The sequence below is a fragment of the Oncorhynchus kisutch genome, linkage group LG2, assembly GCF_002021735.2.
Source record: "Oncorhynchus kisutch isolate 150728-3 linkage group LG2, Okis_V2, whole genome shotgun sequence".
NCBI classification, from domain to species: Eukaryota; Metazoa; Chordata; class Actinopteri; order Salmoniformes; family Salmonidae; genus Oncorhynchus; species Oncorhynchus kisutch.
In genome coordinates this window covers 44,047,901-44,066,328 of record NC_034175.2, presented here as the reverse complement: position 1 = coordinate 44,066,328, position 18,428 = coordinate 44,047,901, and the positions used below count along the sequence as shown (strand labels likewise).

Here is an 18,428-nt window from a genome sequence, read left to right as displayed (position 1 = left end):
AGTTTAAGACCCAGGGAACAGAAAACATTTAAAAACTAAGGATGGTACTACCTGAACGTGTTTAGCAAAAATACACTTTGTGTTTGAGAGGTTTTACTATTTTGTGCTCTGAACAAGACCATGGTGTGTATACCTGCCTTCCAGTGGAGTTAATTTCTCCATCCCACAGATGGTAATACCATTCACTCATCACCTGGCTTTCCCCATCCTTGGGGGTATTTAGGATGCTTCTTATCCTTCTCTGTTCTGGTGGGATCCACCTCCCACTGCTTTCAAGCAGAGTTGTTTGTTCTACCAAAGACAGAAGACCCTGCCTTGTTCATCTGGACTCCGTTATGGATTGTTCCCTTACTCAAGAACTTTTCAAGATTGGATGCTATAATATTCTGGACAATTTTGTGTCTGCTACTGTGCTTCTTTTTTTTGCATTGGGGATGTGGCATTGTCCCAGCACATTTGTTGTATTCACCACATCTCTGTTTGCATTATAACAGCATCTCATGACTAGCTTTGAAGTAAAATATATAATTTAAATAGTATATTGTGACCTGATTTCTCTGCACTTCTATATTATTGCTGGCGGGTGGCAGACTGCTTTTCTGTGGCTGTGGTGTGTCGGAAGTAAGTGACGTGTACGGAAAATATGCTGCTCTCGCGAGACCGTTGTACAGACGTGGGATTTTGATATCAAGGGTTGAGCCCGTGGGTAAGTGTCCAAGAACTGACAGTGATTGTACACAAAAATATCGCCCTTGTAACGATTTCTTGGCATTCGTGGGGATATAAGCTTGAATAAAAATGATTGGTCTGTGATGAATGCAGATCCTGTCTGTATTAGCAGTTATAAACAGAGCTAATATGGCCACGGTGAGATGCTTGCAGATGCTACCCTGCCTAAATGGGCGGTGTGGATGGATAGGGCTTGGTAGCTTGATGATGGTGAGGGGCTGTGTAAACAAAACCACCCGTATTGTTTTGTTAGCTTGTGCTGAATTTGTGAACAATTTAAATTGCAAGGTTTGCGTCTAATGTTGTGGCTAAATTGTTGCATTTAATATGTTTGTCTTCTAAATAAGGACAACGCTAGCTGAATTAAAGCTAGCCAGAAATATTGCATTGTCAGTTTCATAATAGCTAGCTACTGCTGCTGTAGGTTACCCAACTAACGTTACCTAGCTAGCTAGTGATGCTTTAGCTATCTTGCTAAATATACAGTTGTGTCATCTGTCATATTTCGAGTTTCCACTATTCATTTTGATGGATATCCTCTGTCTATGTGACCAGCAATGTCTCTCACTCTTTCTTCTGACTCAGAGAAATACCATACATTTACAAGGGACAGTTGCCAAGTTGCTATCAATAAGCTTTGTCCCCACACAAAGTCCTAAAGCAGATACAATATTTGACCGAGCCTCCTATAAAGGTGATGATCATTGATCTGGGACATTCTACCTACAACAGTGAAAATCATGATTTGAATTTTGCATTCCAGGGTATAAAAGGAGTTCCTGAATATGAGTGATGACAAACCTTTCTTATGTCCTGCTCCTGGGTGTGGTCAGGTATGTTTTTATAGTCCATTTGGTTTGTCTTTGTTGGTTATATTTGAAAAGTGTTATATCTGTAAATTATACATTTTCATCATTCCATAGCGATTTACAAACGAAGACCACTTGGCTGTCCACAAACATAAACATGAGATGACACTCAAGTTTGGTCCAGCAAGGGACAACAGTGTCATCGTTGCTGGTAAGCACTACAACAGCCCACAATTAAATGACTAAATGTTAGTATTCATTCAAGTGGTATGAGAGAGAGACCCTGTCTTGTGTTGCAGACCAAACACCAACACCTACACGCTTTCTGAAGAATTGTGAGGAAGTGGGACTCTTCAATGAGCTTACCAGTCCATTTGAGCATGACTTCAAAAAAGCTACTGAGGATGACCTCAAAAAGGTGAGTAATTACTATCCAGTGGTGCTATCAAAGCTAAGGCTGACTTGGTAGTACAGGTTGCTCCAGATCTGATCTGTTGATATTTGTTTCTGACATGCAGATGCCCTTGGATCTGTCGCCTCTTGCCACACCAATGATCATACAAAGTAAAATTGAGGACCACTCGGCTGTGGAGGCACATCGGGGCAGCCCTCTGCCCCATCCGGAATCTACAACAAGTGACGATAAGGTAAAGGATTTGGTATACTTCATACATTGATATCCTGGTGAATCAGTTGATATGTAGGGCAATTCTAAATCTTTACTTTTGGACATTAACAACTATTGTCTCACCACTTGAACAGCCAGGGTTATATTCAACCCAAACAGTTTGATTCATTGTTGAAAAGTGTTCACTGAAGGTTGGACAATACTCGGATTGCTGAAGAAGTATTTGTATTTTCTACCATTATAGACTAACTTTTCAGATGTGGTGTCATAATTGTGCTAATACATTGTCCATGAACTCTAATGGATGGCTTATCAGAGATGTTGCTCAACAACATTGCAATAAGCTCAGAGTGAATTACCCTCAAATGACCACCCAATGTAACAGAGTTAAACTACTGTTTTGACTATTTTGCCATCTAAGGATAAGGTTTACCCTCATATGCTCATTTGCAGCATCTTTGAATATTTTCATCATAGACTAACAGCTCTTACTGGGATCACTGAAACACTGATTCCCTTTTGCAGTGCTTTGGTTGATAGTTTCACTGTTTCCCCAAAATAGTACACAGTAGTACCAGAACTGCAAAAAAATATTTGGATAAATAAATCCCTTTTTATATTTTGTACATCAGATCCTTGTCTATTAGCAGTTATTAATCAATCCATCTTTTAATCTGTACTATAAGAATGACACACAACTAGGGCATTATTTCGTGGTTGAAATCTACAGAATGGTTGTCATTGAAGGTTTTAATGCAGCTAAGGTCTCGTATGGTGTTTTCAGGAGGTATCTTTGCAGCCGACCTCACTGCCAACCTCTACTATAGTCCATCCTGCATCCCTCCAAGTCCCAAATGTACTCCTAGCAACCTCAGACGCTAGTGTTGTTATACAGCAAGCTCTCCCATCGCCAACATCTAGCTCTGTAATTACCCAAGTCCCATCCTCTAATAGACCAATAGTGTAAGTAACTAAAAAATGTTAATTATTTTTGCGTGTTTTTTCTTTTAATTTATTTGTTGTAATTGTGTTTTGTGTCTTTATGGTTTTGCATTTTGTGGTAAGATGGTTCATTGAAAAGTATGCTCTTTGGTTTGTTGTCAGTGACCCATACTGGTACCATATCGTACGAGTACAAATCCACAAAGTTCTGCTGTCCATTTTACGTTACCTTATGTTCCTTTGAGTGTCTGTTTTGTGTTTCTTTGTTGTAGTGTGAAGTGTATGATAACTTTCTTAAATGATAAATAATTTAATACATAACATGACTAGACATTCTTTTGCTGGTTGTTGTGTAACCCATAGTCTCCTCTCTCCCCTCCAGTCCAGTCTCTGGAACTTTTCCTGTACTCTTTCAGCTGCCTAATGGACAAACCATGCCCGTCGCAATCCCAGCAACCATCGCATCTAGTGTACATATCCCAACCGCAATTCCTGTAAGTATCGCATGTCAAGCTCGTTGCTTTATGGAGTTCCAATGTGTATTTTAAATGCATGGATTTACAGTGTGCTGCACATTCGCTCAGGCCCATTTTAACTAGACCTAAATCCATGTTCCAGTGATTAGTTAATGCCATGTAGTCAGCCCCTAGAACAGGCTCACTATTTACTACTTTGGCACTAGTGTCTTTGGCATGCGTTGGACAGGCAGGGGACGATGGGGGAACTAATGGGCCTTAGAAGAGAGCAGCTGTATGTCACCTTGGCAAAGACAGTGAGTAGGCCAAACGGTTGTATGTTCCAGTCCAGGGTGCCTCACTGCCATTTGTCCTTGTACAATTTGAATCACCACACTTGACTTCTGGCAGACTGGATGTGTTGCAATCAATTAATATGCCACCCCTGGATATTATGCTTCAGTGTCTGTTAAGGACATTAGCTAATCTAGCCATATCGTAGGCCCTATAGAAATCTCCCTGTCCCTAGTTCCCCCAGAGCGACGTGTGGCTGGTGACGATAGACAGACAGGGTCCCTGTCTTGTTCTCTCTGGCCCTGATTGTCTGTGTGGAACACTGAGCAGCAGATGATTATCTCCTGATGGCGGCGCAGCGGGGAAAAGACCTCCGTTCTCCCAGTCTGTGGGGAGCCACTGACGAGGAAAGGAAGAGATCCCACTGCTGGGTCTCCTCTCCCCTCCTCCCTTCATCCCCTTTCCTCTCCTCCTCTCTCTCCTTTTCCATCCGTCTCGTTGTGAGGAGACGGTAGAGGAGACCCGGCTCTGGCCTTCCAGCTCGTCTCTCCCTCCATCCCTCTCCTGTGCTTAGCCCTTCTGTCCATATGCTTTCCACACAGGCAGGCAGGAGCTCATTAGCGTACATGGTGCATCTCCATGTGGCGCTGCCTCCACAAAATAACAGGCCATCCAGCCTAATGAGGCTGAGATATGAGGAAAACTCTGAGCGTACGGCGCTCTCTCTCTCTGTGTGTATGTGTGTGTGCGCACATATTGGGAGGGGAGGGGGCTGCCTGCCTCTCACTGGGAGAGACTAATTCTCCTTGTGCTGGTCTCTCTGTGTGTGTCTGTGCTGTCAGCTTGTCAGACCCGTCACCGTAGTGCCTAACGTCCCTGGGATCCCTGGACCGCCCTCGCCTCAAGCCGTCCAATCAGAAGCTAAGCTGGTAATGTCTTTGTCTCAATACACATACCGTCAAGGGTTCTGTACATATGTGCATGCCTGAAATTCCCCCAAACAATGTCAAATTGATCCACAAAGTAATGTTACATTTGGATTATGTACAATAGTAGTTCATGCCAATACTGTAGGTACTATGTCTGTACTGTATGTAGTTCCTTGCTTTAACCAGAAGAGGGAACTAGAAACAAGTGTTTTGCAATGATGTTAGCAGTTTGTTTTTGATATAAATTGTCATTAAAGTTGAGTATGTGTTACAGATGCTAGTGAATGGTGTATGACCGTGACCTGGCTTAAAGAGATACTTTGGGATTTGGGCAATGACGCCCTTTATCTACTTCCCCAGAGTCTTGTGGATACCAGCATGTTAGCAGATACCCATAGACTTCCAGGCATTGTAGTTAGCATTGGCTCACAAAAAAAACTTTACTTCCTTCATACTAGACACAGAGACATGAAAATGGTATCTACGAGTTCATCGGACTCAAAATACCCAAAGTATCCCTTTTAATGCCTCAACCAGGGTGGATGAGCAGTGTCTCCAGCCTCTGGCCCTTTGTGTTAGTAGTGACTGTTGAAGGGCAGAGATATGGACCGTTGTTGGGTAGATCATTGGCACGGTGATGAAGCACGTATCACAGAACCTGTAAATGCTCACAGCACGCCGCACCTCTGAAAATTAACAGGTAAAGCTTTACAAGGGGGGGGGGGGACTTTAAGGTGGGTGAGGGGTGGTTTATTGGGTTCGCAGGGCGCAGGGATGACAAACGCAGAGATAGCGTTGTGCTCAACACGCCGTCGCCGAGGCCAACCGGGGGGCATCTTGGCATGGGCTCGGAGAGGCACATTAAGTCAGCCTCACCCTGCTTGGAACCTTTTGTTCAGCAGAATCCTGGCTGACCTGCGAACCCCCCACTCCCGGTGCCCCCCCCCCCCCCCCACGCCCACCACCACCACCACACTCAGCTCATCAGCAAACACCTAATGAGCCCACGTCAAGAAAACAGCCCCCCGCCCAGCCAGCCCCCCACCCACCCTGCTCTCCGGGGGCGCGGAGACGGCGCTTTACAAGGACTGATGATGCTGCAAAGACCACAATAATGATAATTAACTTGCTGAATTTAGAAGATTATGCTGTTAATTAGTTGCAAAATAAAGATAAGTAATACAGCAGCAGATGGTTGAATAACACCCATGAGATGGAGGGTTATTACACTGATGAGGTTTCTGTGGCAGAAATGAAATATGAATCTGACTGGCTTCTCCCTCCTTCTATGGGCCATTCCAGGAGAATAATATCTTGTTTCTGCCAGAAGAGCTTCTGGAAGGGTATTACACGATAAACTAATTTGGTAGATAGATTGGTCTGGCAAAAAGGTAGTTGTTAGAATAATGTGCTCCTCTGTTCTCCCATGTAAATGTATTCCCACTCACTTTGTTACGGGTTGAGATGGCTCATTCACCTTCAGCTTGTTTACTCACTGTTTGATGGTGGAGTATTTGGGCTTTAAATTACTGTCTGTCACCTTTATCGAGATGCAGGACGGGTGAAGTGTGTTGCGTAGATTTTCATGTAAAACATGAAAACAATTACAAATATGGATTTGGCATGTGATTTAATTCCCCGGTATGTCGTATGACTAGCTACATGTAGATTAGAAGGATGTAGTTGTATATGTCTTTTGTTAGGAGGATCGCCTATAAGATAGTTGTTTTGTCTCTTTAACGCACTGTAGATGTCTGTGTTCCTGGTGACTTTGTTAGCTAGTTTTATGGCTTGTCTGACAGATGCCCAGGGACAGAGAAGGGGGTTGGGCGCTCTAGATGGGGGGGGGGGCACTATGTTATAAACACACCCAAGAGGCAAAGCTTCCCCTGACAAGTTGACATCCCCAGCTCATCAGGGGAATAGGATATTGGCCGTGACAGCTATTAGATTTCCTATGTAACATTACTGGAGGAAGTCTTTGTTTTGATGTCTAATTTCCCATCATACAGGATATAGTGTTTTGGTTTCGTCTTTTGCAACTCCTTGTTTTTTTTATCTCATTGGTCTACACAAAGACTATGTTCATGACTTTCAACTCAAACGGAACATCCCTACATTGCAGAGAGGTGTTGTCTCAAGGCTCATGTGCTCTTGTGTTGTTTTCTTCCCCTAGAAGCTGAAGGCAGTACTAAGCCAGCAACCTCCTCAGGTAACCAATGGAGATTCTGGTGATGTCCAGAGCAGTGCTGTGACCCACAATGCAGCCCCGGCGCTGGTCCCTTCCCCATCTCTGTCTCCTGACCCTCCCCTGGCCCCGCCTGAGGAACCCTGCCCCCAGACCCTCCAGCAGCCTGCCACCTCCACCACTGAGACGCCTGTGAGTACACTACCACAACTGGCCACCAGCGGGCGCTATGCCTAAATTTGGCTATTCCACAACTAACCATTGAAGTACCTTTTTTTAAGGGTATTAATATATTATTACCCTAATACCCTAACTAGTGATTATGATGAACATTACATTAGCCATGAAATACATGTTTATAGCCTATGTGTTATAGAGCTTGATAGGTTGGTTCTGATGAATTTGTGCCGCGCATTCTGTTCTCCATGCCAGGCGACTAAGGCGCACCCTGCCCAGCACACAGGGGGCCGGCGGCGCAGAGCCACCAGCGAGGACCCGGACGAGAAGAGGCGTAAGTTCCTGGAACGCAACCGAGCTGCGGCGTCCCGCTGCAGACAGAAGAGGAAGGTCTGGGTGTCTTCGCTGGAGAAGAAGGCTGAGGACCTCAACTCTATGAACGGACAACTACAGGTATATGCACACCTTGGCTCAGTCTGCCATTTAGTAACTGCTTATTGCATCAGGTATGAGGGATTCTACTGTGTGCGTGCATTTTCTTTTTCCCCTTGTGCGGTGATGAAGTCATTAAAGCCTATTAAGAGGAGTTGCGGTGTGACAGCGGGCGGCGTGCGAGCCCCCCCATTCTCCGATACATCCCTGTCAATAAAGCTGTATCCTCCAGATGTCAGCCGCACACAAGCGTGTCCTCGCTTCTGTCTCAGCAGTTTACTGGATGGCCTCTAAAATCTCTCAGGGAAAGGTGTCTTTTTGAACCTTCATTTTGCAGAAAGCAATTAGGATCTGACGCTGACAAGTTCTCTACAGTTCATGTGACTGTTGTCTCTGTTGATAAGTGTGATTCGGGGTGCGGCACATTGGCGTTCCACACAATTAAATGAGATGTGCTGTTTTATTTGCTTGCTGTCTTCTTTGTCCATGGAGGCAAAGTAAGACATGGGGGGGTTGAGGGGAGGGGAGGGGAGGGGGGGGGGGGGGGGGTTGAGGGGGGGAAGAGAATGCGGGAAAGGGGAAATGAAATGGAGGGGGGAATTGTGATGAATTTCCGTTACAATAACCGATTGTCACCCTTGATCGTCGTCGGTGTGCCTGCTAAGGGTTAAATGAACACAAGCAGATGAAGGTGGAGGAACGGAGAGAGGGACTGAGGAAGGACAGGGTCGCAGAGAGCACCACTGTTAACTATGAGGAACGGAATAAGTCGCGGGCGAAAATTGAATGTCACAGAATGAAAGTGTTCTTTTATATGAAGGCATTAATCAGCGGTGCGGTTTTAGTTCTAACTCCCGTGCTGACACATTGGCCCAACTGATCAGCGGAGTGGGCCCTAATGATGCACGATTACTATAACATCATCCTTAACGGGCTTTTTTTAATGAGGTGTCAGAGCAGGCAGCAACCCACAGGGCTCCCGGCCTCCGAGTCAGGAAGGAAAGGACCATTTGCTCCCATTCTATTAATTCACAAACTTAGAAACAAGTTAAACTTCTTCAGGCCGCCATGCTTTATCCTACTGTATGACAACATGATGCATATTAATTGGATGAGGAATGCAGCCATTTATGTTTTTTTCGGGGTTTAACATCCTGGTTGTAATAGTGCACCTCATCAGACCTGGGTGTTTAGTTGTTCCACCAATGCAGTAGTAACAATAACAAACAGTCTGGTTGTGTAGTCCATACCAGGCTAGATTCCTCCACGTCATACCAACAATCTATGGTCTTAATGGTATTCGGAATACGGTAGCTAGATTAATCAAAGTATTCGCTAAACACTGCCTGTTGGGGCCACCCAACATCTATCAATACCATAACTTCTATTCCCTGTAGCCATGCTAAAAGATCTCTCTCTGTGAGCTGCACCTGCACTGGAGGGTTGATCCAAACCAGTGGTTCCCAAACTTTTTATACGCCCGCACCCCTTCAAGCATTCCACCTCCAGCTGCGTACCCCCTCTAGCACCAGGGTCAGCGCACTCTCAAATGTAGTTAAAAAAAAAAATGTCATTGTAAGCCTACCACACACACTATACGATTTAGTAAACATAAGAATGAGTGTGAGTTTTTGTCACAACCCGGCTCGTGGGAGGTGACAGAGCTCTTATAGGACCAGGGCACAAATAATAATAATCAACAGGGAATACCTGGAGGAGGAGAGGATGAGCGTCTTCACAAAGCAGCAGTGGTAACTAGGTTGTTTATCTGTAATGAGAGATGGTTGCGTAGTGAGCGTGGTGTGGTAGAGATGTGTAAGGGCTCTACCAGCTGTTTAAATCTGTCTCACGTCATGTAAATCCATAATCTGGATTCACATAAATTGGCCGCTTTCAGACTAATAGATTAAGCTGCCATAGTCCGTTAAAAAAAAAGTTTTAAAAAAGGAGAACAGAAAGAGTCTAAATCTGCCATAGGGTGTTCTGTGGGCCTCCGGCTGCTCTAATTCCAGTGAAAGTCACCTTCAGCGTAATGTGGCCTCTCTTTACTGCATGCAGAATCCCCAGCTCCCATGGGGACTGTAATGACACGGGAGTGTAAATCTCAGCAGAATCCACAAAGTTGTGCTGACAATCGGAAGAGCTCACCTCTGACAAATGTGTTGGTCGGGTGCCAGTAAAGAGCCGTAATTATAGCGCAAGGAGCAACATAATTGAAAAAGTGCATCATACTTTATTCACCTTGCCATCCATTATCCAGTTAGCTACCTTTCCCTGTGTCTGTTCTTCTTCATGGGATGGGTGGGGGAGGAGTATTTCTGCAGTAATGTAACGGTCATATAGGCCTCTCATACAGACAGACAATGAGAGAGAAATTACTTGTGGTTATCCCTTTGTCAAATAAAATCCTAATGGTTTTGGGTACTGAGAAAATAGTAGCTAAAGTCTCCTCACAAACCTGGCTGTTTTTATAACTGTGGAATGTGTGTATGCTGGACCTGGCACCTACTACCATACCCCGTTCAAAGGCAGTTACATATTTTGTCTTGCCCATTCATCCTCTGAATGCCACACATACACAACCCATGTCTCAATTGTCTCAAGGTTTAAAACTCTATATTTAACCTGTCTCCTCCCCTTCGTCTACACTGATTGAGGTGGATTTAGCAAGTGTTGTGATGTTAACAAAGGTTTTTCTAGCACATCACAGCCCCCCACAGAGACAGTCGTTGATGGCCGATGGTTTGACAGGTCATGCTCCTCATGGGATGGAGGATGGTGAAGGTTTAGCACTAAATATAGTATGTTTCAATCAGAGATGCATACAATACAGATGGTTATCAGACTCGGGTATCTGTTTGGAAGTATGTGGCAGTCAGTCAAGTCTCCATTTTATGGAGTGAATGTGTGTTTTGTCTGTTTCCCTCCTCTCTGGCAGAGTGAAGTCACCCTGCTGAGAAATGAAGTGGCTCGGCTGAAGCAGCTTCTTCTGGCTCATAAAGATTGCCCTGTAACCGCCATGCAGAAGAAATCTGCCTATCACAGTGAGTTATGTTCCATTATCCTCAGCCCCAGGCCGCCCTGCAAATACATCCAAAAACGAGCCCTGCTAACCTCTCGCCAGAGGGACACGTCTCGCTCATCGCCTAGCCCCGACACCTCCAGAGCTATGGACACATTAGGCCATTTTCTGGTTTTGGAAAAACTTCAGAGACGTTTGTCTATTCATGTGCCTTTTTGTCTCCTGCAAGTCATCTGTTTTGAGCTGTCATTTCAAGTCATATTGTTTTAAATGTGATTCACCTGCACCATTATGGAAACCTAAATGCAGAATAAAGGCATCAGTCTTTAGCTTTTTATTCTTTAATGATGCCTTTTGAAATGTGCAAATCTGTGCATAGTGTCTGCCTTATGCAGCCTCTTAGTTTCAATTTGCTGTTGTCAGTAGAACGGCTGTCTGGGAGGCGATGGTTGACTCACTTTGCCCAGAAGTGCCTGTTCCTCAGGTGCTCATTGTAAAACTTAATGGCTGCCAGGTTTCGCCAGTCACTGTGTAAGCACTTTTGTAAGAACAGGCTATAGTTTTTAATTTCCACCATTTCAGCCCCCTTTGCCTCTCTAGATTTTTGTCAGCTCAGCTTTGTGCTCATAACTCACCATCTCTCTTTAGATGGGCCAATATGCAGAACGTGTACGCATAGCCACGTCTCGGCAGTGCTCAGGAGTCTGCCGCTGACTTGTATTGACAATGATTGCCTCCAAAATGAGTCCATTATAGCGGAGAGCTTGACAAGACTGCGGCGTTTTCTCGATGAGAGGTGCCGCGGTCACCGAGCGCCACTGTTCATTCCACATCCCTATTGTTAACCATAGCACTGCCGCTGACACGCCTCATGCATATTATAGGACTGATGACTCCCAGGCTATATTGGCCTGTCACAGACTGTGCTCATTTGGTTGTCTGGATTGTTTTGACTACCATTTGCAGATGAATTGGGTCATCTTTCTCACATATTGTTGAGGATTCTTCCTATCTTAGACCTCAGCGAAGGCTGATCGCTTGCAGCTAGTTGATACCATGGAGAAATATAGCCTCATCTAGTGATCCCATTACTTTACGGAAGCATTCTGTTGTTGAAAGGTGAGGTTGAGTTAGATGATACAAGCCTCTACCGTACCGTTAACAATAAAACGTTATGATAGCGTTCGAGTTGGCTGCTGGGAGTCTCCCCAGCTCTGCTAAAACCATTTTCAATGGATTGGTAAATACATGTAGAACTAACTATTTGATTTTAATATCACCTCCTTGAAGAGCGCAGTCAAAACTACACATTTCTGATTATTCCACATTTTTAGCTCTATCATCAGAGTTTTACAGCAATCAGTGAACATCAATTGATCAAGTAGTTTTCATATACTGTACTTGAGGGGTAGCCTGATCCTAGCTATAAAGCAAACAACGTGTCATTTAGCTTGCTTCATCAGATATTAGGCGTTTGGAAAGAGCTTGACATCGTTCTGGTAAAGTTGTCAGTCGGACTACTGTGAGGCGTTTATTTTATATCACTCAAATATCCAATTAATGGTGGCTACCCTCACGTATCTGAAATTACATGGTCAGTTGATGTTTTACATACTGTCAATACTGTGACAACATAAGGCAGATCATGTAAAGATTCCATCATGGTGTTGCCTCAGCGCAGAGGTCTTTTCAGCTACTCTGTGTTTTCTCCCAGTCCTTACCCTCCCCAATACCAGTGGTCCCCCAGGCCCCCAGCATCCTCCATCCCTGTCTGGTAACATGTTTCCTCATCCAGCCCAGGCACACTGCTACAGCAGGTGGGAGGATATTACCCAGCCTGCCCTACAAACAAGCCAGACCATGCTTCCTCTTGGCACACCGAGCTGTCCATCTGCTTATGGTGAAGGCTGCTCTGGGTAGCTAGTAAAGCTGCATATGATAATATATCAGCAGTCTACTCTCGCCTTCCGCTCCTGTGCTTAATGCCATTAAGAGTAATAATACACACTGGAATATGGAACAAAAAGGTTGATTTACAAGGGGATCGACCTTATGCAGGGAGAAATGGCAGAGCGATTTACGGTGCTTTGACATTCACCTGCACTAAATCACCTGATCAAAGTCTGATCAATGCGAACGCCAAGGGAGCCCCACACACACACACACACACACACAGGGCCTTTTTAAATGCAATTTTATTGCAAACTTCTCTTATTATGGAGTCTGTGTCTCACATTCTCAAATACCAAGCCCAATCGTTAATTACTTAGTGCCATTTCAACTGACTTCATATCATTAGCTATATTAATTATCATAGTGGTCCTCCTCATTCCTTTGAGTCGGAGCATGAGAGAGGATTTTTTTTTTCTCATCAGGATCCAATTAATTCAATGCAACTGCCTAACAGCTGGTGGCATTTCGACTCCAAATCTTGCATACTCTCCAGTGTGAGCGTCATTAAAATCAGGTGCTGTAATCATCTGTCGCTGCAGTAGTTGGCAAGGTAGCAAAAAACAAATGAGAACGCAGTGAGGAGTGGGAAACACTGCCACATGCCCCAGAATGTAATGTCCCCTTATGATGTTGGTTTAAATTGACATTGTAACTGAACTTTAATTAAGAGCAGAAAAAACAGTAAGTAGTATTAACAAAATGTCCTAGGATATACATATTAGTCCTAAATAGATTGGCCAACAGAGGTTACTCCTGATCCTATTTTGGAATATGATCATAGTGCAATGAATATAGGCTGCATTTTGTTGAAGTGAGTCGTCTACTTTAACAAGCACTTTTGCTGCAATAATGTACTGTATTAAAACAGGTGATGATCGAACCATAAAGCCGCAACAGGCCTTTTTTTTACTGTTTGTGTGTGTGTGTGTGTGTGTGTTTGCAGCATCTGAGAAGGAAGACAGCTGTGAGGAGATGTCAGTCCCAGGCAGCCCCCAGAACGAGGCTATCCAGCACAGCTCCGTCAGCACCTCCAACGGAGTCAGCTCCTCCTCCATGACCCCTGCTGCCTCCGCCCCTGCCACAGCAGACCAGAGCACAGAGGATGACCAGGCACAGCGTGGCGCTGCCCTGTCCACCATCCAGACTCAGCCCTCAGGAAGCTGATCAGCCCCACCGCACCGCAGGCAGTGGCCCAGCCTCGCTGCTGCCTCTGTAGGGGAAAGGAACTCTCACTCAGCTTCGGTTTGGACTATACTGTCTTTGCTCATTGTTTGGTTTCTGTTTCTTTCGATTTTCTTGGAATGTAATGGTTTGTTGGAAATTGGTTAAGATGCAAAAGAAGGCCCTTTTCCGAATGGTTCGAAGATTGAAATGATTGTCTTATTTCCACCTTGTTTTCTAGTCATTCTGATTTATTTATTTAACTGTACACATGTCCTTTTTGTTTTGGACCTCTGTGAACTTTGAAGTTGTAATGATTTGAATCAGTGCATTGTCAATGAGACCTTACCAAAGTGTGTTGTGGCTCACTTGGAATGTATTTGTTTTTAATGGCCTTTTATATCCTTATTTGATGGTGAGAAGACGTAAGGAGCAGACACTTTAATTGTTTTGCCTTTTTCATTTTGCACATAACAGATGAAGGGTTTAACTTTTTAGTGTTTTTGATTGTTCCAATAAGATGTACTGGCAGCTTTTTAAGGTAGATTTTAATACCTGTCTCGTTACAAAACTTCAACGGTTGAATCAGATTTGAACTGACAACGTTTATGTGAGTGATTTAGTTTGGCTACGTCTGCCGGTAGCATGATGTGGTTTAAATGTTCAGAGTTGCCTGCACTTGTAAAATAGGAGCTTGGGTCAAATTCTATGTGCGTTCTTTGACCAACATTCCATTTGTAGTTTGATTGTTTCATGAACCAGTGATTGTAGGATTGCAGTACATTTTACATTACATAAACATGTTGACTCAACCATGTGCCATTAATTTTATCACACAGATTGATTATGAGTGTTTCCATGTACGTAATTTCTTGGTATAGGAGATCTGTTTCTTCTGAATAATGTTTCTGCTTACTAAGTGACTTGTCCATTGCTTTGATGTTTGACTCTGAACCCTTGAGGAAATATTCATGTTACTTAAGAATATGACATTTTTAGGAAACATTGTAAATAACATCATTACTGACACATTGTGGTTTTTCCAGATGTCATACTTTTTAAAAACATGTGTTAGAGTCCTAATAAGTTTCATTTGTATTAAATAAATATCAACTTGAGGAACCTTTACTGGCCTCCAACCTAAAACGAAGGCTCTGTTTGCCTTGCATAGTAGTACAATAACTTTGAAAACACTAATAGTCACACTGCGCCAGAAACTTAATGAGGAATCAATGCTGTATGTGTATATGTTGATCTTATACTGCTTTTAAAGCTAGTGACGTTTTAGAAAATAGTTGTAGTTGGCAAATCATACAATTATTATTTTGTATCAAATTGCCTTTTCTCTTAAAATGTATTGGCTTACTACTGTGTAGTTTAACGAGACACTACTACATTTTGTTTCAGACCTCATTTGTTCCTTTTTAATTTAACTGTTTTTTTTTGTACTGTCACTTATGTGCTCTCAGCATGATTTCAATAATTCTCTGAGAGAATTAAACTGATATTTAATAATGTCTCAGTCAAATAAGTTAACATTGAACATGTTTCACCTTGAGTTATAACTAGCTGGTTTTAAGTTTATGAAAGGTTTTGTCAATTATTTTACCCTGGCTTAGCTGCTTAAACGGGTGTGATATTGTGTTGACAGTAAACTTGTAACTTGTGAAAGTTATGTATAAAGTACAGTATCCTAAATGAATAAGACGTAATAAATCTTTTATCTCTTTAAATCCATTTTTGCCTCCTGGATTTGTATTTTATTATCTAGGGAGGCAACCAAAGAGCTGGTGTAAGAGGCAGAAAAGGGCAACTTGTGGCCGAGGATGAAGGGAATTAGTAGGGGAATAAAGAGCTAACATCTAAAGGAAGGCCAGTTGTAAGGGTGTGGCAAGGAGTCCCTGCCACTGCTCCGCCACCAGAAAATGTACCGGCACAATGAGCAGAACATTGAGGAGTTTTGGCCCCTGGCCCGATGACCATGTAGCTTCTTGTCTACTGGCACCGTTGGAGATGTGACAGGCAGAAATGTCAAGCAGGTAACCATGGATATACACTATATATAAGTATGTGGACACCCCTTCAAATTAGTGTATTCTGCTATTTCAGCCACATCTGTTGCTGACAGGTGTATAACATTGAGCACACAGCCACGCGATATCCATAGACAAACACTGGCAGTAGAAGGGCCTTACTGAAGAGCTCAGTGACTTTCAACATGGCACCGTCATAGAATGCCACCTTTCCAACAAGTCAGTTCGTCAAATTTCTGCCTTGCTTATTTTTAAGTGGAAACGTCTAGGAGCAGCAATGGCTCAGCTGTGAAGTGGTAGGCCACACAAGCTCAGAACGGGACCACAGAGTGTTGAAGCTTGTAGCGCATAAAATGTGTCTGTCCTCGGTTGCAACACTCACTACCGAATTCCAAACTGCCTCTGGAAGCAACGTCAGCACAAGAACTGTTCGTCGGGAGTTTCAAGAAATGGGTTTCCATGGCCGAGCAGCCTAACACAAGCCTAAGATCACCATGCGCAATGCCAAGCATCAGCTGGAGTGATGTAAAGTTCACCGTCATTGGACTCTAGAGCAGTGGAAACACGTTCTCTGGAGTGATGAATCATGCTTTACCATCTGGCAGTCCGACCCTTGGTTTGGCGGATGCCAGAACACTACCTGCCCGAATGCATAGTGCAAACTGTAAAGTTTGGAGGAGGAATAATGATCTGAGGCTGTTTTTCATAGTTCGGGCTAGGCCACTTAGTTCCAGGGAAGTGAAATCTTAACTCTATAGCATACAATGACATTCTAGACGATTCTGTGCTTCCAACTTTGTGGCAACAGTTTGGGGAAGGCCCTTTCCTGTTTCAGCATGACAATGCCCCCGTGCCCAAAGCGAAGTCCATACAGAAATGGTTTGTTGAGATCGCTGTGGAAGAACTTGACTGGCCTGCACAGAGCCCTGACCTCAACCCCATCGAACATCTTTGGGATGAATTGGAACACAGACTATGAGCTAGGCCTAATCGCCCAACATCAGTGCCCGACCTCACTAATGCTCTTGTGGCTGAATGGAACAAAGACCCCACAACAATGTTCCAACATCTAGTGGAAAGTCTTCCCAGAAGAGTGGAAGTTTTTATAGCAGTAAAGGGGGGACCAACTCCCTATTAATGCCCATGATTTTGGAATGAGATGTTCAACCAGCAGGTGTCCATATACTTTTGGTCATGTAGTGTATCTGTATAAAGCATGTGGGGTATAACCAGTTATGCAGACTAGATAGTTGCTTCTTTCTGACTCAAAGCATGCTTTGTTTGGACCATTTAATGATTTGTTTCTTTATTGTACTTAAAGATGGAATCCGCAGTAAGGGGAAACGACGCTACTGGCCACCCCACCACCATTGTTTTTGTTTTTGTTGCCGAGCTGAGTAGCGTCGCGCAGTATGGTAAAGAAATGTTGCAGTACATATTGCGCTCTTCTATCGCATGTGCAATGATGTCCGAGGGGAAAAACAGTGTTCGCTGTTTGCAGTAACTTCTTTGTTGTACAAACGGACAGGATACCAGCTTTAACTGCTGACTGAGACTAGTCTGTGTAAGTTTATTGTGGTGTCTTCTGCCACCTGGTGGATATTGTGCAATGAGTTTTGGTGTGGGTCAGTGAGTACAGAAAGACCTACAACAACCCCCCTCAAGACTCAGCAAACATTCAGTGAAAGATGAGTTTCAATGACAAATATAACAGATAATTCAATGCTTTGATAGATCAACTTGACATACAGTATGTAATCAACATATAATAAATAATATGATCATGAAGGGTTAATGGCCACCCGAGTACGGTAACGTGTAGATAGATATATGTTTAGTGTGCAGGTGGCAGCTCTACGGCATCATCCTCATTCAGCTGATAAGTGCCCATGTGGGAACTGTTGGTTTGAATGCCCGAGTTACGATAAGACATTGGTATCCCAGCACACATAGCACAGGAGATACTTCTGTTCTGAGAGAACATCAGCAGAGTACTGCTCCAGTGTTTCCTCAGTGTGAAGGCTGTATATCCCAAAGAGAATTAGGACAACAATAATAACCTGGGTATTTGCAGCAATAAAGTACAATATTATATTGTGAGGCTCAGGCCCTGATAACTCATCTGTGATGATACCAAGACAGAGATCACGCAAGGCTACATGGCAGACTTGCTCATGGGCGACACTGAGGGCTGTAGGTGACCGAGGTTATAACCTGTGCCCTGTTTGACATGGACGAACCTATTGAACTTAGCTGTTGGATCAAACTGGTCATACATCACCCTAAAGTACACATTTTGTCTGTCCACTTTCGCCGACCTCCATTCAATGACAGCAGGGCTGAAAATGACAATCAGTGCTGAAATGTTGATGATCACCTGATTGTAGGTGCATGTATCATTGACTGTAATTTCCACAGGGGACACTTTGGTCGGAGTTGTGGTTTGCACGGATATTGATTGGATTGTTCTGTTTCCAAGGGCAATATTCCAACCGCTGTTTGATTTGACTATTACTGTGACTCTAAAACATCACGCTTGTTTGCATTTTTGATGATCGCCACAGGAGTAGCAGTCTTATGTGTCTGTATTTCCTCAATGTTTAGCTCTGACAGCCATGTGTTGCTGGCAAAGGCGATTGCTCCGGAATTGACATGGGGGAGTGCATCACTGCACAT

General features: G+C 43.8%; 1 protein-coding gene across 2 annotated transcripts; it reads left to right on the top strand.

The window, feature by feature from the left end:
- The first annotated feature begins 532 nt into the window (after positions 1-532).
- atf2 (activating transcription factor 2) lies at positions 533-15,456 on the top strand. Of its 2 annotated transcripts, none has more exons than XM_020455652.2 (12): positions 533-706; positions 1,493-1,562; positions 1,653-1,749; positions 1,838-1,956; positions 2,057-2,185; positions 2,951-3,129; positions 3,491-3,602; positions 4,700-4,786; positions 6,963-7,166; positions 7,407-7,604; positions 10,522-10,627; positions 13,502-15,456. In XM_020455652.2, exons 2-12 carry the CDS (start codon positions 1,515-1,517, stop codon positions 13,720-13,722), a joined length of 1,500 nt encoding a protein of 499 aa, XP_020311241.1. In that variant the 5' UTR covers positions 533-706; positions 1,493-1,514; the 3' UTR covers positions 13,723-15,456. The 2 variants fall into 2 exon arrangements, with proteins under 2 accessions (XP_020311241.1, XP_020311249.1); XM_020455660.2 differs by lacking the exon at positions 533-706 and adding an exon at positions 746-939.
- Positions 15,457-18,428: the final 2,972 nt, after the last annotated feature.